The following is a 27,562-nucleotide window of genomic DNA, read 5'->3' on the forward strand; positions in this document are numbered from 1 at the left end:
AAAACTGTGCTTATTTTTTCTTATATTTTGTCCAGCTCTTCTGGTTTGGACTGACAGCTCTTTGCAGTGTTATATTAAAGACAATGGACACCCTCTCAGTTGAGGATTAAAGATTTTTGAATATCACTTTGAAAAATCAAAAAATTCCCTGCTTTTAGATAGATGCCTTAATTTTAGCTTCTCAGAAGGGTGGAAAGGCCCCATGGCTGGATCAGAAAGTCCCTGCAAACTCTGAACTTCTGTGATAGCATGGGCAAGTTGAAGCAATTCCTACTTCAAAGTGCAGTTTAACAGAGTGCACCTGCCTCCGAAGCAGCTCTGTGATATTCAACCTGAACAGATTGCAGTGTGTGTGCAGATTCAATTCTCACTTTCCAGGGAATTATACAACTATGAACTCCAGCTGCAAGCAAACATTGAATCCCGTGTGGCTGAATGCCAGTGGCTCATTGCTGAGGACCTGGGCTAAGCCAACCTGCCTGGCCTCACACTCCTCTGCAGGATGCTACCCCTGGCTTGCCACCACTCTGCTCCCTGATGTGTCACAAATTGTGTCCTCTCCAGAAATGAAATCACCTCTCAATTTCATACAGAGCAAGTGTAATAACTTGGACAGGGGGCCTTTGAAGTGGCTTGCTTAGTGATGCTTATACCCATGTGGCAGTACAACTAAACTGCTGCAAATTTGCAAACTCAAACTGGTGTCAGACATTCTCTGTGTGGATTTCACATGTTGGAAATATATTTACCCATAACATCATTGTAACAAAGCAAAACTTACCTCTGTTTTCCCTTTACTTTGACAGGACCTCCTGGTGTCCTCATCTGAACCCCATGCTGTTGCCTGAAAAACCAAAATGCACAAGTCACACAAGAATGCCACCAACCACCATGTCTGGAGACTCCCAAAACAAAAGCAAGCATCTCCAGCCAATTTACACAGCCCAATTTAAAAGCAGCATTGTGACAGTAAACATGTATCTAACTCCCACTGTGCTCACAGGGCACAAAAATGATAAATAGATGAGAAGTTCAGAGGCGGTGGCAACTGGAATGTTCACAGAGGACAGACTTTAATTTACATGTAAATACAACTTTTGATCATCATTCAGCTGGAAGGTCCAAGACATAAGCCCCACACACCAAGTCATCATGTTCTTTTTTAAGAAGATAGTGCTGTATAAACCCCCAGCTTTCATTGCCAAAAAAGAAAAATTCCCTACAGCAAAGTCCAGCAGTTCTGCACAAAACTGTTGGTCTTCTTAAATTCACCCCCATGATTATCACCCTCTAAGTAACCCTGCAGTGAATCAAGCTGAATCAAAACTGGGAGCTGGCAGATGAAACCCAGAGAGATGGGAAGACGGAAGAAAGGTTGACGGTGAGTTGTGATGCCAGACAACTGGGGTCAGGTCCTGAGGTAGAGCAAAACACATTAGGGCTGAGGGCACTATTGACTGGAGGATGAGAGCGTGTGGGGTCCCCAGCACCTCTGAATGCTTCAGAATGAAGAGGCCTCATCCTTCAGAAGAAAAGTCAAGGCCAGAAAAGCTGCATTAGAGAGAACTTTTAGATTTAAAATATTTAGCAACATATCCAACTATTCTGTGCCCTCCCCAATTTTCCTCCCTTCAGCACTTTTTAAAAATAGTCCTAACAAATTCAAGCAGGTATTGTTAGCTGGAGGTGAAAATACATATAAATATCCATACTATACATAATACATCATTCTGAGTACCAGAAAAACAGCTCTGTTTCATAGAGAAAGACCAGGCTCACAAAGTTGAGATAAAGATCCAAAGCTCCCTTAACAGAGCCAGGTTTTCTTTATTTTTATTTTCCTCAGTCCATTACCAACAAAGGAAATAGCTTCAAAGTTTGGTGTGGATCTGAACTCTTCTTGAACTCCTCACTGCAGCCAATATGCTTTTAAACCCTAGGCTGCCATAGAAATTGTCCTCTTGATACATGATAAATCCAGTTTTTTTGCAGGAGAAAGTTGGGAAACCACTAAAAAGAGAGGATGAATTTTCCCACTCCCAGCTCAGGTCCATGAAGACATTCATTCAGAACTGCAAAAAATGCAACCAGCCAGGAAATGCATTTATATACAACATTTAGGGAAAGGATATTTCTCTCTTGTTCAGAAGGGGGAAAAAAAAGCATCTCTCCATTAGCTGAACATTCCATTCAGTTTGACTTGAAATAATGACTTCATAAGCACAGGCAAAGATCTGGTGAGAGAAGAGCACAGCTCTTTCCCTGGAAGCCACTTGGGAAATATCTCCCATATACTGCAGTCCAATACAGGGTGGAAACCAGAAGCTTGTGCCTCAGAAGTGTTTTTGTGAGAGCTGGGATAAGTCCTTGCTGAAAGGGATCACTCAGTCATATCCTGAGAGGGAATGTCACTGGATGACAGAGCTCACATTGTAAGCCATCACAGGAGAGCAACTAGTTTTTCCAGCTGACTACCAGGAGCCATTGACATCAGCAAAGCAACTGCACAGTAGGATTTTGATCTGTAATCCCAGCTCTAGCCCATGCACCTTATAACACAGTGTCTTCATACCTTCAGTCAAGTTTTGACAATTTTAATTTAAAAAGTAAAAAAAAAAAGATATTCAGAAAAGAGATCACTTATTGTGAGGCCCTTCTTCCCATTTTAAAACCAGAGACAGAGAACTTTCCATTATATAGCCCAGTTCACTGTAATATTGCTTGACAGGAGAAAATGAAAACAAAAATTGTTGGTTGATTCAGCAATCAATGCTGCTTCTCTGCAAATACTCTGGGTCATCTGGGATTGCAGCAGAGCAACACAGAAGAATTTGGCCTTCCATGGGTCACCCAGCTCTTCCTGCCAGACACCTGCACCACAGAACTTGGAGGCATGTTGCAAACATAGCTCTAGTCAGAGCACTGCTCTCCTCCAGCTATGTTCTAATGCGCCTAAATGTTTTCTCTTATTAGGCACAAAGCCCTTCAGCCTTCTGAAGCACTACCTTGATGAGTAGTGGTAAAGAAGATCTTGGTGATGGCCCAAATTACAGCAACATGTTGTTTGTGACTACACCATTAGTCAGGGTGCACTTCATTAGAGCTAAGAGGATAATTAAGCAATATGGCAATCCAGAGCATGTTTTACAAGTCCCACACATGCCTTTGGCAGGACAAGGGGGAGCTAGCTTGAGGGCTGAGTAACTCCAGTGACCTCTGATAACTCAAAGAAAATATTCACGACCCTGCAAAGCAGAACATCTTGACAATAATAAAAGTATAATTGCAAAGCCAAGAATCTAATGGGCACTTAAATATTTGTAGTGCAAGGTCCACTGACCTACAGACTAGACCAGACCTTGTGCAGGACTCCCAGGAGCCTGCACACATCTGTGGCCATGGCCTGTGGCTCAGACCTGGCTAGGCTCAGACCTCTGAGCCTGGGGCTTTCACATGAGCTCTCCAGCATTGTTTGGTTTCTTTACTTGACTGATCAGCTGTCTTTTCAGGTCAAAATGTCCCGCCCTTGTTTCCTCTGTTGCCTTGGGCTACTCTAAGCAAACTCCCTGTGGGATGCTGGTGATCTGTGTCTTCTCACTGATGTATCCAACCCAAGCCCCTCCTCTAAAGATGTTCTTTCTTTGCCTTAGATCCATTTTGCCCCAGGATCAAACTACTGGACATTCGACAGAGCAAATTTCAGAAAGATTTCTCTGGGGTGCATCTGTGTCTACCCATATATTTATCAGGGAGGCAGAGACCTCACAGATCCTTACCTGATCATAATGCTTCTCAAAATCCAGGTTCATGAACAATGGTTTAGGTGCCTCCCCTCCCTCTCCTTATCTCCCTCAATAAACCAATTTTTTTTAAACTGCTTTAACTGTCTCTGCACACTTGGATGAGGTACAAACTGTATCCACCAGATGTTTTCGGTCACTCTGTTGGGATATCATCCTGAATTTATGATTAATTTTCTCAGTTGTCTGAGACATTTCAGTTTCCCAGCCCCAGAAAAAACATCTGGGATGATTTTATGCCTCCTGCTACATGTGTCAGTCAAAAGCAGTACACATCTCTGGATCCATATGTAATAAAACAATTTTCATGGCATGGGTTGTGGAAGACAGTCTGGATGACGACGTGACAAACCTGGGAGCAGGGCTATATCCAAATACAGGACAGTATGTACTAGCCATGTGCTTAAGCAAACAGCTTTTTAGGCTGTCAGGGTGTCAGCAATTCCTCCCATTACATCCTTATAGAGAGGACTACAGCTTCTCATGCTACCTCCTTACAAATTCTCAAATACTTCTTCCCTCATGCATTTCCAGAAGAAATGCAGTTTCTAACAGTGTTTCCAGTGACTTTGAGGACCTTCCCTATAACCACATGGCCCACTTATGGGGGTACCCAGATTCATATGCCATGTGAAAGGAACAGCTCAGGGCTGCAGCTGCTGTGCAAGATGAGCCATGCAAACCACAGGCAGGAATGCCGCCACCTGTGCAGACACCAGAGGAAAAGCAACTTTGTCCCTGAATTGAAAATGCAAATAAATGTTCTTTCCTTCAGCCTATTTGCAAAGACAGCTGGTCCTTCACATCTCCGTTTCTTGAGTTCTATGCAGGCAGATTTTCTCAATTATTAAAAAAAAACCAAAAAAACCCCACAAACTTGCATGTTTGTGCATTATTTTTGCATTTTTAGAAGTCAATGGAGACAATCACAGAGAAGCATTCATGTATACAATCACATGTACCCGGTGCGACATTGCCCAACTAGAAATTACCAGAAGGGGCCACGATAGCTAAGCCTGTTCAGTGCATATCTGAATATTAAGAGGTCACATCCAGACACAGAAAGAGTTAATGTCTCTCCCAGTAAATTATAAGCATCACAGTTTGCTACCAGTTCTGACTGCAGATCAACAGTGCTCTAGAATTCTAGCTCATCATGTGCTGTCACATCAGTTATTCAGCACACACTGCTGAGAGAAGCTTTCTAGATACATTTATTTAATTACCTGTACACCCCAGCATTGGCTTCCAAAGTACCTGCCTGTCACTAGCAAGTCTTGTTATCAATAGTTATGTGCATCCTCAACTGTTAATGTGAACATTTCTTAGACTTCGATGGACGAGCTTTTACACTCAGGTCAGCAATTTATACTTCAACACCACAATATAAATTTATAGATTAAGCATACACTAATCCCTGCACTGTACTTGCACAATAGAGGTAGCAGGTTTTCATGCAAAACAAAACCATTACTTTAAAACTGGAATGCTAAGATTGGAGGAGACTATGTTACATGCATATTTATCAATTAAACCCATTGTTAATTAGACCTATCCAAGGTGTTTTATTACAAACCTATCCATCTGTTACCAACCTCATCTCCATGAAACAAGTGCCCCATGCAAACCACTTTGACACCTGCAGACAGACCCACAACCACGTTGTTCTCTCCTGTTAGGGGAAAAGTGTACCATACCAGAATGCACATTGTATATATTTGAAAGGGAACAAAAATCACTCAAGTACAGCTTACTAGAAAAAAAAAGAAAACAAACTCAACAAACAAAACCACCACAAAACAAACAAGCAAACACCCCCTAAATCAGGTACTGATTCTGTGAGATGCCAGCTTTTTCTAGAAGGTTCTGTGCTCCTCAGATTTCTGCTACTGTCAGCAGATGCAGAAGCAAAAGCAGCACCTTGTATCCCAGGCTCGGATGTGCAGGAATTGCTGACGCAGGAGTTTCCATCTCCATGAACACCCTGCAGTGCCCACAGGAGACTCCTCAACATGCCCACAGAATGAAAGGTGATTTTGGTTCTCTGCTTGTGCTGCGAGGGCACCCCGAGCAGAGCCTGCCAGTCACATCTCCCTTTGCTGAGTTATGCATGAGGAAGGAGGGCAGGAGGTGCTGTGTTGTGACAGCTATTGTACACTAGAGACCTGAGCTGGCAGAGTTATTCCTTTCCCACTGTATTTATTTACGTCTTCCTTTCCAGTAACCGTACAAGGCACTAGCATGTTCAGAAAAAATGTACTTCTGGAAAAAAAACCAAACCAACAACAAAAACTTGCTTCCCATATTCCATATACAGGCCAAAAATCTCTTCATCTCTTATTTACATTCACAATTTGTTTTTTGGATCAGCTCATTTCACAGCAAGGTATGGAAGCTTTTCTTCAAGTCTGCAGAGAGAAGAACATGGAAGGACTGTGTTTCTGCCCTGCATTTAGAATCTGCCAACTTCAGTGTAAATAAAGCACATGTTTACACACCCTACTGGACCAGTTTAGCTTAAGCACATTCTTAAGGACTTTGCTAAATTGGGGTGCAGAGTCACACCTGCAGTGGCAGCTCAGAGGCTGGTTCCTTCTCTTAGAAGATGCCAGCCTCAATCTTCCCATCCATACTGATGAACAGATTTCAGACCTCTAAAACATCACCCAGAGACTCTTGCTGGTCATGACAAAGCCATTTCACAAGTGTTTCATTATGTTTCTATATACTTTTTAGTGTCTACATAACATAGCAGCAGTGTAGATCTACTCTTCCCTGAGCAAATGCTGCAGTATTTAAAAGAAATTGATAAATACTGGGTTTTAGAGCAGTTTGAAGAAAAAGATCTTTCAAAGAAGTTCTACAGGCTGGATGCAGAAAATCCATGAAGAGGTTCTTTCATTTAGATGATGCTTACAGTGGAAACATTTCTACAACACTTTAGGAATTTCTTCCCTATTTAATCCTCCAGAACTTCTCCATAAATACTTCCTGTTTTAGTCTAAAAGTGGAAAGTTAAATTCCCTTTCTGAAGCACTGGTTTTTGTCTCTTGAGGACAAGGAACATTTACAGTGCTCCATAAATAATAACTTTTTGAAACCTAACTTCCTTATAATAAAGAACAGTAGCTTAATACCCTAGAGGCCATTTCTGAAGTTCCAACACTGGTAATTTATCAAAACTGTGATAAGCATGCCTGATAAGAAGATAACTAATACCAAAAAGAACAGAATGCCAAACTTCAATAATTAGTTCTGCTTCACACTGCAGTATACAAATTGCAAATCACTGCTGCGTGCAGTGACAGGTATGAGGAATGATCGTGGAATTCAGCCAGTTCATTGCGGGGAGAGGAGGGGGTTTGGATGAAGGGAATTACATTATGTGTTATCAAATTATTAATTGATTTCCCTTAAGTGATCTCAGATCCTTCAGAATGTGGTAAAACTCAATCTGTTTCCTCCATTTAAACTTGCAATGCCAAACAACAGACTGGCCCAGACACATGGCTCTTCTGGAGCAGCTGGACAGTAACTCATCTGGGGAGGACCTCAAATGTAACACTTGGAAGATGAAGGTGGGCAAACAAACAAACAAGTGAAAAAATCCACCGGTGGGTTTCATTCCTATAACCTTAATCTCTGAATCGGACCCTCTTTCTACAAACAAATGTCAGCATCTCACTGTACAGGGACTTCTCTTGGCCTGGAATTTATTGGCTGCTGAACACAATCGCTGACTCTGCTCATGCCAGAGAAGAAGTGGATGCTTCATACTGGCATGGTAAGGATGGAATAATCCATCAAAAGAAGGATGTGTTCATTTTAAGAATGGATATTCCACTCAGTTCCAGATAGTACCATTTTTGGATATTCATGATTCTCTATCTTAAAGGGAAATGCAGTAGTCTGAGGTACATTCCTCTGCCATGGTTCACCTATTGTGCAAAAAAAAAATTTTGTTCATCAGCACTCAACCAGTAGAAAGGGAGGAGTGTTTTCAAAAGACTTTGTTTTCTTGGTTTCATTCTTAAGTCTTGTTGATTTACAGTAGTCTGTCCTCTCAATTTATGTTTCCAGACACAGCTGGACAGAGCACCACTCTAACATCTGGAAGAACAGGGCCCCAGACCCCAGACAAGGGAGCTCTGCTCTTTTGATCAAGTTATCCCAGCCTAAATGAGGTCCTGTACCTCAGCTGAGTCACAGTCACTCACCCTGTTCATGGTCCTGCTGCATCTCAGATGAAAGGTAAAATGCTTCACAGTTTTCCTCCTTCCTGTGCACAGCTCTGCAGCAAGCGGGTAAGCTCCTGTACCACAGTTGGGTGTCTGAGCCTAAAGGCACAATCTGCTCTCAACTGCAAATGTTATTCTTTCAGAGAAAGTTCTTAGCTGCTGTGAATTCCTCTTTGTTGGTCAATGCTACTGATTTTCTCTCTTCCTCAGCTTCAAAATCCCTTGTTATTTACTTGTATTATAGAAGCACATAAAGGAGTGAACTGAGATTGTGACCCTGTATTTCTAGGCAATATACAAACATGCTGTGGGAGAGAATTTCTGTCTGAGAGTACTTACAATCTAAACAGAAAACACAGGCACATGGGAGGAAGGAAAAACTAGATGCACAGAGAGGTCAAATGACTAGGAAAAGCCACCGAGCATGTCAGAGGTAGAGATGAGCACTGACCTTTGCTCCCTTGAGGACTAAAAACTTTCCTGTCTAGCACAAATGAGTTCTTAGACAGCATTTTTTTGCTAGTGTCACAAAATACATCCACTGAATCAGTGGTGCATGAGGGAGTGGGGTTAGAGATTAGAACAATGGGCAAGATTCCATGCATCCTGTCCTTTTCTTTCTGACATCTTGGGGCATGGCCAGTCTTACCTACAAAAAGAAATTTAAGTTTTTGTGCCTTCAGCTTCCATTTGCCCTGCAGGAAATCCCATTAAACAACATAAATTCTGTAAATCTGACACTCCCCCTCTCTGCAGACAGGTAGGAATTTACTGCTCCAGACTATGCATTCCCTTATCTGAAAGGAGCATTGTATGAAGCTTAACAGATCATGGTTTCTACAGTGTACCCAAATGGAAGCACTGTACAAGTCCAAAGTCTTATTATTAACGACGATAGTCTAAAGATTCAGTAAAGAACATTTGATACCAAGCAGTAAAACTAAAATAGTGTTTTCTAAGATAAACAACAGTCATGTACAGGTTACAGCTTTTTTCAGCTCTTCAGGAATTTTAATGTACAAAGAACACGTTACAATGGAGCAGCCGGCTGAGTCTTAGGTGCTGCCAAATTTAAGTTCATATTTGAAGCAAGAAGATTGTTTTGCCACTGCTTTAAGTGTATTTTCAGTAACTCTGCTGTAAAACATTTGTAACTTGGTGCTGAATGCCATACAGAGGAGAACTTGAGCTTTTTAACATAACGGAACTTTGTCATCCAAGTGTGTAATTTTCATAGGACCTGTGAGCCTCCACTGCAGGACTCCCAGTGCAAGCCTGTGTAGGTACAGCCTTGTCAAAATGCATTATAAGCAAAGTGCAATAGTAAATGGGGCATCAGGTAGCAGTGGACAGCAGAGCACTGAGAGACAACAGAGCACAACCACACAGAAGGGAAAGGTCACAGCTCACCAGCCACATAACTCATTGTGACGTTTTCGGAGCCAGAAGAGTTTTATCATATCAGGGATGGGATTCTTCTAAGACCCAAAGGGGACACATGGGAGAAAGCAAGAGGAGAATGTACATTAACCAAGGGCAAGAGAAATGCTGACTTAATGGGCTGATTCAGAGTGGGGTAAACTTCTCACTGACAGTGATAAGAAGGTTTGTGGAAGACCCTTAAAGTTAACACAAGCGCTAATGCAATGCCACAAGGATACGTCCAAAGAGAGGGGAAACAGTGTAAGGGTACAAAAATGCTGGAATGCAGAGCTGCCCATAATGATACAGAAAGGGGCACACACTCTGCTCTGCCTGTGTGTTGAGCCTTGACAATTACATATTTACACACCAATGTTAGATGAACACGCCAACACAATGCTTTGGAAGAAATATACAGCTCTGAAGAAGAGAGATAAAGATAGCGCTGCATTTCTGTTTCCACTATCTAGTGTTTGTATTTTTATCATTCTATGTAAAGAAAAATGTCAGTCTGTGACAATGATTTCATTTAGCTGGTGATCTACTTCCTTTTGCTTGAAAGTGCTTAACAGTGCAATGATTTAGTTGCAAGTTCTATATGGGAATGCTTATCTTTTTTTGAAAGCTATTGCTTTTAAGCATGAAAAAGCATGGATGGGGCCAAATATAAATTGACAGTCTCAGTAAACTGGGATGATAGTGAAAAAAAGACCTTGAAGCTCTCACCTATAGCCAGTTTAGAATGAATGACATCTGGAACTGGAGAACAGCAGAAGGGATGTTGGGGAAAGATGACAATGTTTTTCCTATTAGTGAAGATCGAAAGCATACAGAAACTGAGATGAGACTTTCAACACACTGGGTAATTAATTGCCACAGTAGAATTTGGTTTCTTGCCATGTCACATTCAGTTTACAGCTTAGGATAACAAACATTTACAAAATGTACTGGAGATTACAGAGACATAAGATTATATGTTAAATCAATAAAATAACTAAACAAAGAGGTTAAAATATACTCAGAGGAAAATAATTAAAGAAAAATTTCACTGCAGTCAAACACAGGTCAGGAATACAAGTACAGCTGATACACAGGCAGGTGCAGTTGTCACTGGCCAGGTGGGTATCACATTGCACTATTTCTCATAGCACCAGCACTGTTTATTCTGTGAAGAACAGGCTCTGTTTTGGGGTTTCTTCAGTTGGTACAAACAAGGTACAACAAGCTATTTCTAAGAAGTGAGCCAATGAATGTAGCCACAGCAATGGTTTCCCTTGATATAGTGGAGGCAATTCTTCTTTTGAGGCTCCTCTACCGCCAAAAGATGTCCATCTCCACCCCTTTATGTTCTTTGGCAGAGTTGCCATTCAGAACCAAATCTCTCCTTCCTCTTTGTGGGCTCTGCTGATAGATGTGACAAGACTTCTAAGCAGCCTCCTCTTACTGTTTCGCACAATGATTTCTGCAGTAGGAGGTTCAAAACCCCTTCCAATGGACCAGCCCATATTCAGAACAAAATCAATTTACCATGGCTATAGTCTCCTTTGTATTTCTGCATCAAGCAAAGCGATTTTGTTCTCCTTCATTTTTCTGTTCTGGGTTTCCCTGCCATTGTAACTCTCTGAAGCTCAGTTTATGGAGAGATGTTAAGGGTTCTCCACTATACATTTTTTGCAATCCCTCCCCCTCTGCTTTTGGACAAATGCTACACAGTCAACTGAGTGCAATTTTGTGCACCACATTAAGGGTTTAGCTATGAAATGCAATCTTTCCATATATGCTTCAAACTGAAAATGTAATCACTGAAGCACATGTGAAATGTCTGTGTTTTACCAGCTTTCTAAAGTAGGGAAGTCTTGCATTATTTATTCCTCTCCAGGTTACATCATTGAATATACTTGTTCAGCATTTATTTGTTTGTTTTGAGAAGAAGCTAAAATAAGTTTGAGGAACTGTCCAATTTGGATCTGATTCTTACAACAATTAGGCTAAGATTCAGGAATCAAAATCAGCACTTCCTGTGGTATTAAAGAGACTAATGAAGAACTAAGATGACATTTTCACTGTTCTGTGCCTCCTGTTTTTCTTTAGGGAAATCACATCCATTGCATTGGGGGGTGCTAATACTCTTTCAGATGACAAACACTGCAATATATTCTCATTAAAATTGTGTAAGAGGTTGAACGTGGTTTGAGTCTTGCCTTGGCTTGGGAAAAAAAATAGAGGGCAGTGCACAATTTAACAAATAAATGTGCATGTGATTTATTTTATCCTATCAAAATTCTTTTCTTGTTGTGCACTTACGCTTGGTGTAGTACAACCAAAAAGAAAAAAAAAAGGCACTGGAAATCTTTAATTAAGTGAAAGCTGCATTATTGAGACCAAATGAAAGCTCTGAGACTACTTTAATGAGCCAAGGCCAGTCCTGTGCAAGCCAGAGAGACTGGAAAAGTTTTGCAAGGCAGGCTGAAGACAGAGATTTTGCCTGAACCACAGGAACTTAAGTGAAACCAGACTCTCCCTCTTGCACTTCCCCAGTTTAAAGTAATACTTTTTGAGCTTCAATAATATAGGCAAAAAATTCTAAACCCTCAGCTAAAAAGGAGTCTTTGTACTTCCCCTATTCAGTTCAGCAGATGTATGTGAGAATTTCCATTTGTTTTCTAGCACACCTATAAAAAAGATCCAGATCCTGTTCCTACTGTGATTTTGACATGTACTGCAGAAGCACATGGACTACTCAGCTTCATACTGCTAGGCATTTCTGCTGGAAATTAAAAGGCAATTCTGCCCCAGTGGGCTTAAATCCTAGCATAGAGGTGAAACCCAACATGTGGCTGCAAAAAACAGGCAGAAAAATGAGAGTGACCAGTGAGACGACTGATATTTGCAATCAGGGAGTTCACATGGTGCACAGGCAAGTGTGGTGTAAGCTTCCCAGGAAGGTTTATTGGCAACACATATAGATTTTGACCTTTAGACTCTCTGGCTTCTATGGGGTTTGGTGCTCAGCATCACAAACTGTCAGAAAAAGGCCATTTTTGATAAATCACTAATAACCAAGAATAAGTAGGACCTTCCAGAAATTACCAGGCTGGGCTGGAAGAGAAAGCAATGAAAACTCCTCCATGTTTCATAAAAGAGATTTCAGTATTTTTTATTGTTCTATAGCTACATTATGCATTATATCTCTGCTTTTCTCCACCAGGTGCCTAATGCTCTTGATAAGCTAATTACAGCCTTCTGCTTATTTCATGTCAAGCTTAACTCCCAGTCTGAGCCTAGCCTGCAGTTCTGGCATGTATTTTCCTTAATCTAAGACCATCTGTGCTCCATCAGAAAAGAACACTTAAATACAGAGAAAGTGAAGAACCAAAAGTGTACAATTCCCTGTATCCTGCCTCCAATTCCTCTCCCCAGCATTTCCAATTAAGTGTGAAGCCAACATCCATCCAGTCCTAAATACTCTGGAAGGCTCAGAGGAGGATACACTTATCCACACATGCAGCAATACTTTTCAGTGGTCAGTGGGGAAAGGACAAGCCAAAAAGGACCTGAATCTCTCAATTTCTTCATATCAAGAGCTTGATAATTCAAATACTGCCACATCCCCAGCAATATATGCAGTGGTTAAATCCAGCACTTGATCAGTGTAAACCAAATACTTGTCTCAAAGAAGAGCAAGGAGACAGTTTGGGGGAAAAAAGCAATGGGGTTGATTTATCAAGAATCCAATTGATATTTCTCAAGTCTAATTTTTATTGGAAGTGCACTACAATTTAAATCAAAACCGGACTGCAGTGTCAGGGACAATGGCTCTCCACCACTCCTGTCCCACCACCAAAATTTCAAGTGTTTATACTGTCCTGCCCAGCTGGACACAGCCTCCAGCTGCTGCCACTGCCAGCGACCAGAACCTGACCACTGTGCACAGCATCGATCCTCCCATCTTCCTCCTAAGGCTGGGAAACAGATGCCTTCAGACTCCCTGCTTGGTCTGTCACAGTTTGCCTTGCTTCTGCCTCCTCTTTTCCAACACCAGACGTCAGCACCTGATGCTATAGTAAGCTCTGCCAAGCTTCATCTCAACAAGGAATGTATTTGCTCCTTCTCCTGCAAAGATGGCTCTGGTGCAGTGTCTTTTATTCCTTCCTCCCAGATCCTCTGTTCTGTTCTCCAGTCTGCAGTCTCCTGCCAGCCCAGGATTTATTTTTCAATTTCCTTCAGTTTGAGTCCTGCCCTTACATTCCCATTTCCACATGCCTCTTCCCTCACCTCCTCTCCAGCACATTTGCATTTGACCTCTATGAAGGTCAAAGATTCCATAAATGAGTTTTGAGGATATGCCTTATAATTAAGATGAGGGAATGCAAAATGATTCTACAACAGGCTTTATGCAGCATACTTCTTTGTGCTTCTTCTACCTAACTCCTTTCTGGTGGTTTTTAAAGCTTTCACATTTATCTTCTATTGAAAAAAATATTTTTCTTTTTTTTTGCCTTGTTCTTAAATCCTCAGTAACTGATCTCACACCAAAAGCTACTAAATTTGTAAAAATTATATTAGCCACATACATTTTTTTCTCCTGTCACTGTGTTTACCACTATTATATTTATGAACCATTGATCATTCCTTTCTGCCCCATGCATCAAAATTCTCTCCTCTTAGGCAACTGCAGTGTTTCTTAATATTCTCAGGCTAAGTTAAGATTTTTATTTCCACATTCTTAATAAAGCTTAAATCACTTCTCTCTGGGTGACCTTGAAGCCTATTCAAATGGCTTCAGCCCTCTTAGACCTTTTTCCTTACTTATAAGTAAGTAAAATACTCTTTTTTTCTAAAACTTTAACTTTGCTTTGTCTCCTCTCTGAAATGAATAATTAATAATTAAAATAGTGTATAGAATTCTTGACAGAAAAGTGTTTCTGATGGAAACATATTTTTATTAACCCTCCCCCACATTCCTTCCAAGCTGTTCTCTTTTTTACACAAATTTGCAGGTTTATTCATATTTTAAGTATTTTTATCTGAAGGGATACATTTGTATAGCATTCTTACCCTAGCAGACCCCAACTATTCTATTCTTACATTCAAAGGTTTTCATTCAAAATGTTTAGAAAACAACTAGTGAAAAAGGGGTCCATTTTAAACACATGGACCTGCTGGAATTGCCTAACTGATTATCTAAAAAGCAGAGGTGAAGATAACCGCTTAATACTACATCTACTATGAATCAGAACATGACAATTTTGTAGGCTCACAGTTATGGCAAATTTCCAATATTTACAAGTACATGTAACCACATATAACGTTTAGATCTTAAACAGAAAGCCACATATTTCAGAGCACTTAAAATGGACAAAGTGTCATTATCTCAGCTTCATATCTGGAGGAAGGAAAGCTCAGACTGGGGATAGCTGGAAACCACCTTACCTCTTCACAGCTAGCTGTAAGTGAAGCAGCCAGCCTGTGCTATCCAAACTCTCCTTACAGACAATGGAGAAAAATGTCATTTTTCTGCATATGCCCTTCGCCCAGCTCACCACACTTGGTCTCTGCAGTCTCAGAATAGTCTCTCTACCTTGTCATGTTAGTGACAAAAATGTAACAGATATCTAAACCATGGTGTGGTATCATCTAGAGGAAAGAAGCATTTCAGTGACAGCAGAATAACTGAAGATCATTGCTCCTATTAACTGCTCAAGCTGCAGTGGCACCCAACAACTCATTTATGCTGTACAGCCACATTCCCTCACCCTCCTCCAGTGGTGTAACCCATCCTTTCTTTCCCATTGCCCACCACAGTAACAGGCAACCCACAGCAGCTTTTGCCTGATCTTGTTCAGCTGAAGGTTTGCTGCTGATCCTCCTCCAGCCCTGAAGAAAGGTTTCTGAGGATGCAAACCTCACACGCTATTCCAGTCAGGGTGGCTGGAGATGCCACAGACATAATCAAGGTTGTGCCCATTTACACATCTGTCCTCCTAGCGTGTGGGTTGGGCTCTTCCTTGAGCTCAGCCTGGGGAAGGCAGGTGAAACCTTGGAGGCCAAAGCTCTTTGAGCCTTTCAAAGGATTCAGGGATTCAGCTGCACCTGCCATGCTGAGACAGGATCAATATCCTGTGGGAGTGATGAGCAAACTGTTCCCATCTCAGCTCCCCAGCTCTGGGTGTCCGGTAACAGCTGTGCAGGCCAAGTCTGTGACTGCTCCACAGCTCCAATAATCCCCTCCTATTAGTCATTCAGAACTGCTGCGCTTAAAAGAAGCTGTAAAACACACATCAGCTAAACTGTTACCAACAGAGAAAAGCAGGATTATTTACCTAGGGGAAAAAATCCACACAGTAATATGAAATGTGTTTACTATAAAATATTTTTTTCCTTTTTGTAGAGAGCTCAATAGTTGGTTTTAGAGGAAACGTGAGGTCATTTGTGGGCCCTTGAGAGATGCAAATCAATAAATGGTGATTTTTTTAATGCTCTCATTATAAATGACTGGATGCTAACAGGGTCAAACTTAATCCTGTACAGAGAGCCAGTGCAATGGACATGAATCGTTTAGATGTCTCTTAAGCTCTGCTTTGAGATCAAAATATAGATATTCCTCCATATTCTCAGTCTTTAAAAAGCACCAACCTGCTGCTTTTTTGCAGCAATTGGCCCACATACTCCATCGTTCATCTTGCAAGATGCCCAGTGTGCTCCTTTGTGCTGCCAAGGACTCCCGTGACTTCTGATTTCCAGCATGTGCGGCTCAGCTCCACGCCAGGGATGGGTCGGGACTGCAGCGGCAGCCCCAGCGCCGGCTCCGCAGGTGCGGGGCTCTGCCGGACCCATGCACAGGCAGCATCCCCGCCACAAACCCGGGCTCGCCGAGCGGGGAGACCGCGGCGGGCACCGCCTCGTCCCCAGGACCGGGTGCAGCAGGAGCTGGCTGTGCCGGCGTGCGGAACTCGCCGGGTCACTGCTCCCGCACGGACTGCTCTTAGACAAGGTGCGCGTTAAACCCATCCTGTGCCGCAGCCCTCGCTGACCATCGTGTCACAGCCTTAGCTGGGACAAGAGCGATTCGGAAATGCGTTCTGTGCCTTGCCAGGGAGTACACTAGCCCGTACAGCTAGCAAACAAAGCACTCCCGTGTCTAAAAAATGTCCCCCACACCTAAAGGAATAAGAATTTTAAAAGCATATTTTTGTATAAATCTCATTTTGTATAAATGTTGCCTTAGGTAAGGTGCTGCCTACAACAAGAGGCTGATTTGCCTCTCAGAATATGTGCAGGGCTGGGTTTGTTGACAGCAGCCGTAGGAGAGAGTTTGTCAGAGCAGGGGACGGCCATAAGCACATACAGATCCCCCAAAGGCTCCTGGAGCTGTTGGAGTAGGAAGAGCCCACAGGAAGAAAAAGGGCTAAACATGGAAAACAAAATGTATTTTGCAATGATAAAGGAGCAACACTGGTGACAGGAAATGAGAAGGCCAAGGTATGTATTTATTTTTCTTTTGATTTTCATTTTTTTCTCTTCCCTTTCTAAAGCATGTCTAAAGGTCCAGGTTGTAAGTTGCAAGGAATAAGACCATTAGTCTTCATTGCCTACACATAAAATGCCTGACAGGGTTTTATCAAATAAAGAGTCCAATATGCTACTGTTATCAGTAAGTGACTTCAGCAGCTAATTAAATTCTCAGTTTCTAAATCCTGCTTATAATGTCTGCTGACAAAGACCAAAACCCCTGTAGTAATTTTGGCTTTTAGGTGAGGTGAGGCTGGGAAGGAGGGAATGACAAGTAACACATTACTCAGGGAAGAAGGTTGGCAATCCACAGCTGACATCCATCATATAAACCTCACTTTACAGTGGGAGCATAACAGGGTAGTTCCTTTCTGGATGCAAATCAGCTCCATGGACTCCACTGACGCCAGGAAGGCTGCCCTGCTTAAAATACAAATCCAAACAGGTACAGCTCCTGGACCTCCTCTATAGGGGTGCTCTACCCTATGTATGTGATCCTCTCATGCATGGGTACATATATAAAAATAGATATGTAAATATATATAAAAGAACTTCCTACACCATGCCTAAGTACTCACTTTAAAGAGCAATTAAATTGGTCATGACTAGACAGTAAACTATGAGCCACTTTAGTAGACCTATGAATGTGCATATTGAAACATTTTTACTCATTAGAGCATGCAGTATGTTCTTAACTCAGAGAATTCTCAAAGGAAAACTGGCATTTATGTAAAGCTAAACCTGGGCTTAAAAGCTTTGCTGGTTATAAATGGACTCATGAGCTGGGTTCTCTCAGACAGAGGGGATGTTGTGTTCAGAAATCACTCAACACTATGGACTGTGAGAAGAGATTTGCTTTCTCTGCTCTCTGAATTTCAGCTGATGAGTAACATCAGCAGAAGTGTGGTTCCCAGCTCAGATGCTGGAGCCCATCACAGAGTACAGTTCCCTGCAGTGAGGAGCTGGAGAAGTGTGTCCTTGAAGGATGAGGTGTGGCCTTCAGACATGGTCACCTCCAGTCTGACATGCATTATTTTCATCCCTCTTCTCTCACTCCCTGTAGAAATTTCTCTCTTACATAAATCTTCGGAAGGACAACTTGCACCTGAACGCTGCAATCTGGCTCCTGACCAGTCGTTTTAAGGAAGGGGATATTCAGGGAATAGATTTTATTTGGGGACCTGGAATCATAAGAATAAATAGCTGAATTCACCAGAAAGTTTTTCCAGCCAATATAAGCTTTATTATGGAATAGCTTTAAACCTCTAGGCTGAGAGTGAGAGTTTTTAGGTGCAGCTTTGGAAGGTGATTTATGAATAGATTTATATGTTAATCTGTTAATAAAAAATGTTTCATACTGATAAAATATGTGACAACCAGGACTCAGCTATGAGCCACATATTAAAGTCTGCATCTGCTCTAGTAGAGGTCTTTTGATTATGTTTTTAAATGAGGGAACAGCACTGGCCTGAAAATAAAGAAATAAATGTTGTATCTAGAAATATGTGCCGCATAATTCAAATGTGTATCTGGGAATCTGCAAAAAACAAATAATAAACTGCTTCTGGAAAGTGAAGCTTATTCCTGAATATTTCAAAATAGAATTCCTGTCAGGCAACTCAATGGTACATAAAGATAGGCAAAGTATTCTTACTCTTTCCCAAAATTACTTCCCAAACTGGTTTTTAAATTGGATGATAATCTTCACATTCCAACTAGATTGAAAAAATAAATACCTTCAGCAAAGTTGGGACAGCCCAGCCCTGGGCTTGTGCTGCATTATCAATGCTTAATTTTCTCATGATCTTTGAAAGGATATTTTGAAAAATAGGAACAGCTCTGGCTCAAGGATATTTCTGGAAATCTGAAATACAATACTTTTACCTCTCTTTTACTGGCAAACCCCACGGCACTTTATAAGGGAGTGCTGCAGCCCAATTTCACATGTTAAACACTAGGTAGACAAACTGGGCACATTAACTTTACCTCAGGCATCCATGGGCAGAGACAGCAGCACTAATTTAGCCCTCCAAGTCCCATCTGGTACCTATCCAGCAGCTCTTGGGGATGTAAGATTTATCTAACATTTTCAAGTTTTTTGATGAGTGCCAGGGCTTTATGAACATATTGTGAATCCTTAATATTTCTCAGTGAAGTGTTTTCATCAGGAAAGATTACTTGAGTGACAATTTGTCCTGTAAACTGTATTACTCACTGTTCTCTGTTGATTTTGTTTATCATCTTTTATTCAGCTATACAGAGAATTACCAAGTTAAACTCTGCCACCTCTCCTCACACTTCTATACACTTACAGAGCATGTTTCTCATCAGCAGACATAAGTGTGGCAGTACTGAGCCAGTAAGTAGAAATAATGCTAAATAAGTAGAAAATAATGCATTTAATGCTTGGTTTGTTTCAAAGTGCAGAAGACAAAACCTGCTCCATTTGTTGCTATGTGACATATTGAGGACTGATAGGTGCCGGATAGGCAAGTTTTATTAACTACACTTTGTTGATACATGTTAATTTACCAGTGATTACGGCACAGAATTAAAAATCCCTTCAGGGAGTAGCAGGGAGGGAAGTGTGTCTACAGGAGCAGCTGTGCAGTTTAAGAACTTCATCTCTGTAGCAGGGATGTTGCTGCTTCTTAGATTGAGGGAGAAAAAGCTGGAGTAAAACCATCCCTATCAGAAATGCACTGGATAGGAGGCTACAGTTTATTCGCTAAAGGACACTATGGAAATGTTTTGTCTCTATTTCAGGTTTGAAAAAAATTCTCATTCCAAAGACCCAACAATATCAACAGAAATTGATTTATTTCAGTAAGGTTCAGATTATGATTTAAGAGCTGATACTGCCTCAGTATATTGATAAATTACTTTAAGCTTGGTTTTAAGTCTTATGCCTCAGTGGGACTGAGAAGTTCAAGCTTTGCCCTAGTGACTGGGTAGCACTCTCCAAAGTGTCCCTGTGAATACAGGGGATCTTATTTAGAAATGTGGAGCCAAATTTCAGAAGCAAATGAAGTTGTGTGTTTCGTAGCATTTTTGTGTTTTGCAGTGGGATACCAGTAGATCTGTAATTGTAGACCTAGGAGGCACTGCACAGTATGGAATTCCACAGGAAATCCTTCCTAATTCAGGTTTACAACTACTGAGCAACTCACACACTCTCTCTCTGCACTTAATCCACACTTCAATTTTTGTCCTTAGGAAAAAAATAATAAATTCTCAATTCAAGCATATTTTTTTCATATAATTTTCAATTAAAGCATTAAAAAAATCTCAGTTCCCCCCCTTTTCTTAGGTGAAATAACTTATGTCTTCCAAATAGTTTTGCAATAGGTGCACTTATTAATTCTTCTGCTATCTGTTAAAATACAGTACAAATTCTTTGAAGTATTTTAAATATTTAAAATACTACTAGCCTGACATGCCAGCACACAAACTTCACAGGGCTGCTTAATTTTATAAGAGATCTTCCATTACAACAAACAATTGAAACCAAAGTATTTAATGAAATTCTACAATTTCTTTTACACTTACCAGATGAGAGTCCAGAAGGACACCTTAGATGCACAGAGAAGGTAAAAGAAAAGGAAAAGAATAAAGAAGAAAATGAAAAGGAAAGGGAAAGAGGAAGAGAAAGGGGAAGGGGGGAAAGGATGCCCCAAACAAACAAGAACAATTGTTTGAGATGAGAGAAATGTACATGTAAATGCTCTCTTTTGATACTTCAGAAAATAACTTGACCCAGAGTATTTGCATGCCAATTAACCATATGTCTATCTCATTCTCCTTCAGATTTTACAAAAATGTCAAAGAGGCTTGTTTTCATCTCAGTGCAAAAAGGTTGAAAATCTTTGTATCTCAAAAAGGTTGGAAAAATAATTTCCTACTCAGTTTAATAGAGAACTAAGAATCCAGGTAAAATCACAGTGAGCAGGGGGTAGGCACTGTACTGTGATTTATGAAATGCCAGCCAAATAGCCTGCTTTTAACACATGCCCCAGAATAGCATTCCTTGCTAAGAAATCCCAATCAGTACTGTGAATTTAAAAAATTTGCTTAAAGGCTTATGTTTGTAAATCACCTTCCACCAACTCTGTTAATTATCAACTCCAGTATAAAACTGAATTTTCTATGGCCTCACCATGAAAACTCCAGATTACAAGGTAGCCTTGTTTCAGATCCATGCATAAATTAAACACCATGCTCTCCAAGTGCACATCATTTAGCAAAAATGCTCTATAAAATGTCTATATAACAAGATTTGACAATACATATAAGACAACCATTTAAAGACAGACATAAAACAGATTTTGTTTAAAAGAGATGCTAAAGATTTAGGGGAGAGTATCCATTTTAAAACTGTGCTTCTTGACTACTGCAAGAATTTGAATGCTACATGCCAAAGTTTCCAATATTAACAGGTGCTTTTGGATACCCCACCTCAAGATGATGATTTTCAGTGATTCTTTAGCAAGGTGCTTCAATTTTGGCAAGAAAAAGAGGTAGACAAAATCACAAACAATCCCCAAAATACCTGGGCCATAACTTCCTAAAGGATATTGAAGACCAGACAAAAATGTTTTTCACAAAAGTATTAACCACTACCAAAGTTCACACACAACTAAAACTCATTTGGTGAAAAGCTTCACAGGTTCCAAATGGAATTTCTGAAACATATTTTGGAAACAAAGAGAGGAAAATGAAAACTCTCCAAGAAGTTGGGACATTTGGTTCATTTGGAACAGGAAATGAGCTTGTTCTGTTACAGTTTTTGGTCCACTCCACTTACTAGTTCTCATAGTGCCTTTGAGAAACAACCTCAGCAGAACCAACAGAAAATTCAAAGTGAGGAGGAAACATCAACACATGGTAGAGAAGATGAGAGATAAGGAACATAAAGAATTCACCCTTTATTATAAAGGGGCCCAAGAGCTGGCACATCCCAAAATCGACCTCTTTTCTTTCACTCCACTGAAATCAAAATTTTTCTGTAGGGTAATGCTGTCTTTTTTACACAATTCTTAATCAATAACTTCCCAGTTAATATTAAATTTTGTCTTTTAGTTTACTGCAATTCCAAGACATTCATCTATCTAAACTTCATGGCATGCCTCTTTCCCACAGGAACCGTGCAGCCTCAGGATACTGCACAAGAACACTTAGGAAAAAACAGCTTTATACTTCATCGAACCATGCTTAGAGGGGTACATTCCTCTCACTGCCAGGCTTTGTCCCACAGCCAACAACATATCCTGATGTCTCCATAGACCGTGCTCCTCATATTTCTGCTCTCACCTCATGGAAGTACAAATGCAAGGAAGCAGATATCTGTCAGCACAAACCGGCACCACGAACCAGATTTAGCACCACTGCCAGGGTGACAATGAAGTTGAATGAGCAGAAATAAATCAGAACACAATCTCAAGATGAAAAACTATCCCAATTCAGGCCTGGCAAGGTCTACACTGTATTTAATTTTACAAGCAAAGAGGAGATACAAAATAATGCAAATTACTATTGTGATTGTTTCTTGAATTTCACTCTCACCCCTATATGCAGTTCCTTGCATTTCTTGTCTCACTTTCTGATCTGACCTTTAAAATGATGCACGGTGAAGGAAAGATGGTGCCTTTAAATCACATCATGAGCTTTATGGAGACAAGCCAAGCAGCTACTTAGGCAACCATTAGGTCGGGAAACAATCACTTCCATCATTCCCAACACGTGTGTCAACATAATTCCATGCTCTCTTTGTCATGCAAAAAGTCTTGGCAAAGTAACCGGATACACCCAGAAAGCAGGAGCGAACTAAGCTCATTATGTTAACCGGAGATCCCACAGCAACCTCCAGTGCCATAGAAGGAGACTTCCCATGTTTTGCAGAGTAGAAAAGGAAACTCACTGCACTGAAGAGGGCCAAGCCTGGCTTCAGAAGTGCATGAGGGGGATTCACAATTGGGTTTTGTGGAAGGGGATCCCTGACAAGCAGCAGAGGCTGTGTCAGGCAGCGTGATAACAGGCGTTGCAGAAGGTATGACACCTCTCATAACTACGGAGACTTCCCTCTCCTGTGTGCTCACTGGAAACCTTCCAGCCGTGCTAATACGGCTCTGCAAAAGGGAAGGCACTGCCAAATGGGAGAGCAGTTTCTCTAACTATTGTTGTCATTGGTAACTCTGGACTTTGTTTTCCTTTTAAAGGAAGATTCAATGCATTTTATAACCATTAAACATCTTTTCTTCTCTCCAGCTCTACTTGCAGCTCTTATTAACAGCAAAAGGCTTGTGCACATCAGAATGGCTGGCAATACTACTCTAATGGCTTCTTTGTGTGGTCAGGTACAGGAGCAAGGCCTCTCAGTCTGTCTGAAAAAATGCTGAATACTTCTTTGGTGACTATAGAAGATGGTAAGTATCCCAGAGCACAAGTATTAATTTATTTAAAGATAAGCAGCTGGTGTTTTCATTAACAATTTTTGCTGCATCTAGATTCAGTGCAGGGAGATTAAAGTCCTAATAGTGCTGGATATTTTCAAGCCCTTTCAAACTTCAGCTGCTTTACCTTGGTGAAGGCAATAGTAACACATATTTTCCAGCCCCTTTTGCCTCTTGAAAGCCTTCAAGTCCAGTCGTGATTTTAGTAATGCATTCAGCAAAACACAGCTCCTCAACAATCCATGTTCACAAAGGCCTACAAGGGCTAAAATGAGGATGGATGAGAATAGTAAAACCTTCTCCAGAATGCTGCTGACATCTCTTAAGAAAGCCAAGGATTTCTACTGATTGCTGTGTTTAATCCTGTATCAGTCACAATGCTTTCTTCCTTAAGATGCCGTATTTTTGGCAGATGCCATTACCACCCAAATACTCAAGAACCAAACCAGAAAGCACCATCCAAGTGAGCAAGTGTAGCAGAAGCCTTCCCCCAGTATTATTGCTGGAGTGGGAATAAGCATCTGATTCTTTGTATTCTTCCTGCTCCACCACTTTGGGCAAATTTACACTATATATACTTCTGAAAATGTACATCAAATATTACAGAGCTTTCATTAACAAGTCAAATAAAATAAGAGAGTAAAAAGTGAACATACCTGAATAAGAGAAACGTTGTGTAGACTAAGTCTGAAGAGGTAGTTCCTGCATGAACAAGCAGAAAAATTACAAACTATTAGGCTACCAAGGAAGGAAGGGAAAAGTTATTAAAGCCAGTAATAGTTTTTGGTCATTCATGTCTACAAACAAAAGGTTTTCCTGGATTACTCTCCACAGAATACAAAAGCAGTTGCATGCCTGTTCACTGACTTACTCATCAGTCTTAGTGAACCTGGTAGGAAAGTTGTGAGCATGCCCTAGTATTAAATATTCCAGAATCCTTAATGAAGAACCACAATCAAATCCCAACCACAAAGGACCATTTGCAAACTCTCAGCAGGCTTTAGTTGAAGTCCATATGGGCTGCAGTCATGTTTTTCACTGAATTCTGAGAAAAGTGGGATTGGACAGAAGCCAGTTGGAGCAGAGCTGACTTCCTAGTATGCTCCCCCAAGCCTGTTCTTGTGGGAATTCCCATTCAGGACTTTGTGGAAGAGAGCAGATACTTCTCAGTGGAATCTCTCTGCACAGAAAATCAGCAGGGAAATCAAGGCAGTGACTGCAGATATTCCCAATCCTCCTGTCATTGTCTCCTCACAGGCAAAGCAAGGGAATTCCTGACAGAAGTCACTGTAGCATGAGATACCACATATCAGCTGAGCTCCTGTCACCTTTCTTCTGAATGCTCATATCCCATCACAAATAGGCAGCTAGGAGGCAACACATATTTGTATGAACATCTATAGAGAAGGATTAGTTAACAGGATTTATCTCACTTATCTCAGGATCTATTTTTGCTTGCTAAGACAATGCAGTTACCAGGAATCAGCTGATATATTTAGCCATACAGACTGGATTGTGTGCTTGAGGCTTTTGGCTACTTTATTTTTTTGCATCCCATCTGTCAGAAGATCTAAAGAAATGTGATCCTTTTCCAACATCACTGACACCACAATCTCCCAGAGAATACGCATTTATATCATACAAGGTGAACTGAACTATACTTTTGGAAGTGGCTCTGTTTAAATGGTAGAAAATGCAGTTTTGATGATATAGGTTCATCTGCTCTAGAAATGCCATTATACAGATTCCCTCACCTAGTGAAAATGCAAGTTCCAGTCCTAGGTGAGTTACCCCAGAGGAAAGATGCTATTGTGATGAAAAAGTCCTAAGGACTCTTCTGAAGAGCCTTCTTTAGGGTCAGTAAAGCAGCACACCCTGACCAGACAAAGAAAGTAATTCAAACTTCAATAGTGAGAGATTCATATTGGGTCACAGTGACCACAACAAGGCTTGAGCAATTTTTCCTTCTGTTATGTATCACTTGTATATCATCTAAGTAATAAGCACAGAGTTGCCTGTGTACTTTGTCCCAGTTCTATAAATAAATCAAAAGCTCTCAAACTCTACTAACTGTTAATAAAGAAGGATGGGGACAAGGATGATGGGGAGTCAAACTCCTGATACCAAATCTTTAGCTGATATAGCTCTTGACTTGCACCATTGTATTCTGTACTGGGACTGGTTAACCAGAGAAGAATGAGAGACCCATTAGCAGTGTCTGAAGAAAATAGATCAGTGATTATTGTACCTCCTATAAGTACACAGAGATGTATACACACACAGAGAGAGGAAATCTCCATTCTCTCTCCTAGTCCTGTCACTGAAGATCCAGCAGTTCTTTTGTACAGTCTGAAACCCTATTCTGTCTCAAAGGGCTGCATACTTTCCCCCCCAAAAAATAACCCTTAGCATCAGCATCAGACTTCAATAAAGGCACATGCAGCAGACCAGAAGTACTGGTCTGAAGAAGAACCAGAAGCTACACACAGATAAAATTTCAAAATGAAGCTAAATTCTCATCTGGTGAAGGATGTGACTGCTTCCCTTGGAACATCACATACCTACTCACACCAAAATATTAATGCAACTACAAAACATGAGATATCATGGAATAAGCCTTCTGCTGGGAAAGGCCTCCAATCTTACAATACCCTCAGGAAAATAAGTTCTCAGCTAAGGACTTGAAGTTTCTCTCCTGTTGTTAAGCATGCTATTTAAATGCATTGATTTTGGAAATCTTATAATGCAGATTTCAGCTCCTTGTTCTAGGCTTGCAAAAAGCTGGACAGTTTGACTAGGTAATAAGTTTCAGTGTTAGTTTTTGTTGTATTTTTTTTTCCTGATAGCACTGCAGAGCAAATTCAAACAAAATATCTTTAATGAAAGAGACATATCCAAAGGGCACAATTTTCATTGTACTCATCCAAAACAGATTCAGACAGGGATAGGGTCCATTTCAATAAAGCCAGTCTTTTCTCTCAGTGACTGTTGTGTAGCACCTGGACAAAGCCACTGGGGTGGCTGAAGACCTAAACCAGGCAAGAACACAGAGCTAATGTCAATAGCACAAGATCTTCCAAAAATTTTATACCAACCTTAGCTCTCTAAGTCTGACCTTGGGGCTTTCTTACAGAAAGGAGGGTTTCCCTATGTCTTTTATCAGCTTCCCTCACCTGGTGTCTGTACAAGCATTGGCAGTTTCCTTTTGTTGGTCTGATCCTTCTCACATCTTACCAGCAGCAATACAAACACCTGTAGGCAAACCAGGTTATCAGAGACACCTCCTGACTCCAGTTGATCTGCGCAGCTAGAACTGACTAATCCTCAATTAATAGCATGCTCTTTTAACCATACTTGTTCTGTAAAGCTGTACCAGGAGTAAAACACCAAAGGGAAATAACTGCTGAATCAGACAGTGCCATTGCTATGAATTGCATTTTAACTGCAATTTCAGTCCAAGAATGAGCAAGGTCTCTGAATGACAGGCATGGTTTATTGTAGCTAGAACTGCCCCATTTGTGTCCTTTTCTTCTGCTTGTGTTTGAAGTTATGTCTGTTTAATACCTTGCTGAACTCTAATTTAGAGCAGCTGAAGGAGTATGATTAAGAAGTACATAAGAACACTGAGATCTCCACATGAATGCATGAGGTATCTTCTTGGTCTTTTTTTCTGTCTTTTTCTTTTCCTCCTATCTTCTCTTGTAAGTGAATTCCTTTCTTTCATAAATTAAACCCACCAGAGTAGGCTGGAAGAGCAGTTGCCTGGTGCAGCCAGGATATTCTACTCCTTCTTCTGTATGAAAAGCTGGTGCACAAATTTGGAGGGATATGACAACCTTCTTAATTGCCGTCCTAAAAGGTCACACAGCTTCACAGTATTAAACCCAAGCTTTGTTTTACTCCAGATTTGGCTGCATTTCAGCCATCTCCAGAGCAAGTTACTATATTCCTCTGAGTACTCTGGGACTTTATGACATTATGCCTCAAACTACTAATTATTATTGCAACTAACCTTATTTTTCATAAATATCAGTGCCTTTCTGAAAATACCCATGTTAAGCAGTAAGGCCCTGAAGTCTCAGACAAGGCTGTGGTTTTGTTGCATTAAGACACAGAGCGGGTTGATGATGGTTCCTCTGGA

The 27,562-nt window shown here is 40.8% G+C and overlaps 1 protein-coding gene across 1 annotated transcript in view; it reads right to left on the bottom strand.

Moving 5' to 3' along the window:
* The window catches only part of SEMA5B (semaphorin 5B), a 127,813-nt gene that overhangs the window by 73,900 nt on the left and 26,351 nt on the right, over positions 1–27,562 (bottom strand). The window contains exons 3-4 of the mRNA XM_062498291.1: positions 24,078–24,123; positions 782–844 (exon numbers count right to left, since the gene is read on the bottom strand). Coding sequence (XP_062354275.1) covers positions 782–844; positions 24,078–24,123 — 109 coding nt within the window. The remainder of the gene's footprint in view (positions 1–781; positions 845–24,077; positions 24,124–27,562) is intronic.

This window comes from Cinclus cinclus, chromosome 9 (assembly GCF_963662255.1).
Source record: "Cinclus cinclus chromosome 9, bCinCin1.1, whole genome shotgun sequence".
In the NCBI taxonomy this organism is placed as follows: Eukaryota; Metazoa; Chordata; class Aves; order Passeriformes; family Cinclidae; genus Cinclus; species Cinclus cinclus.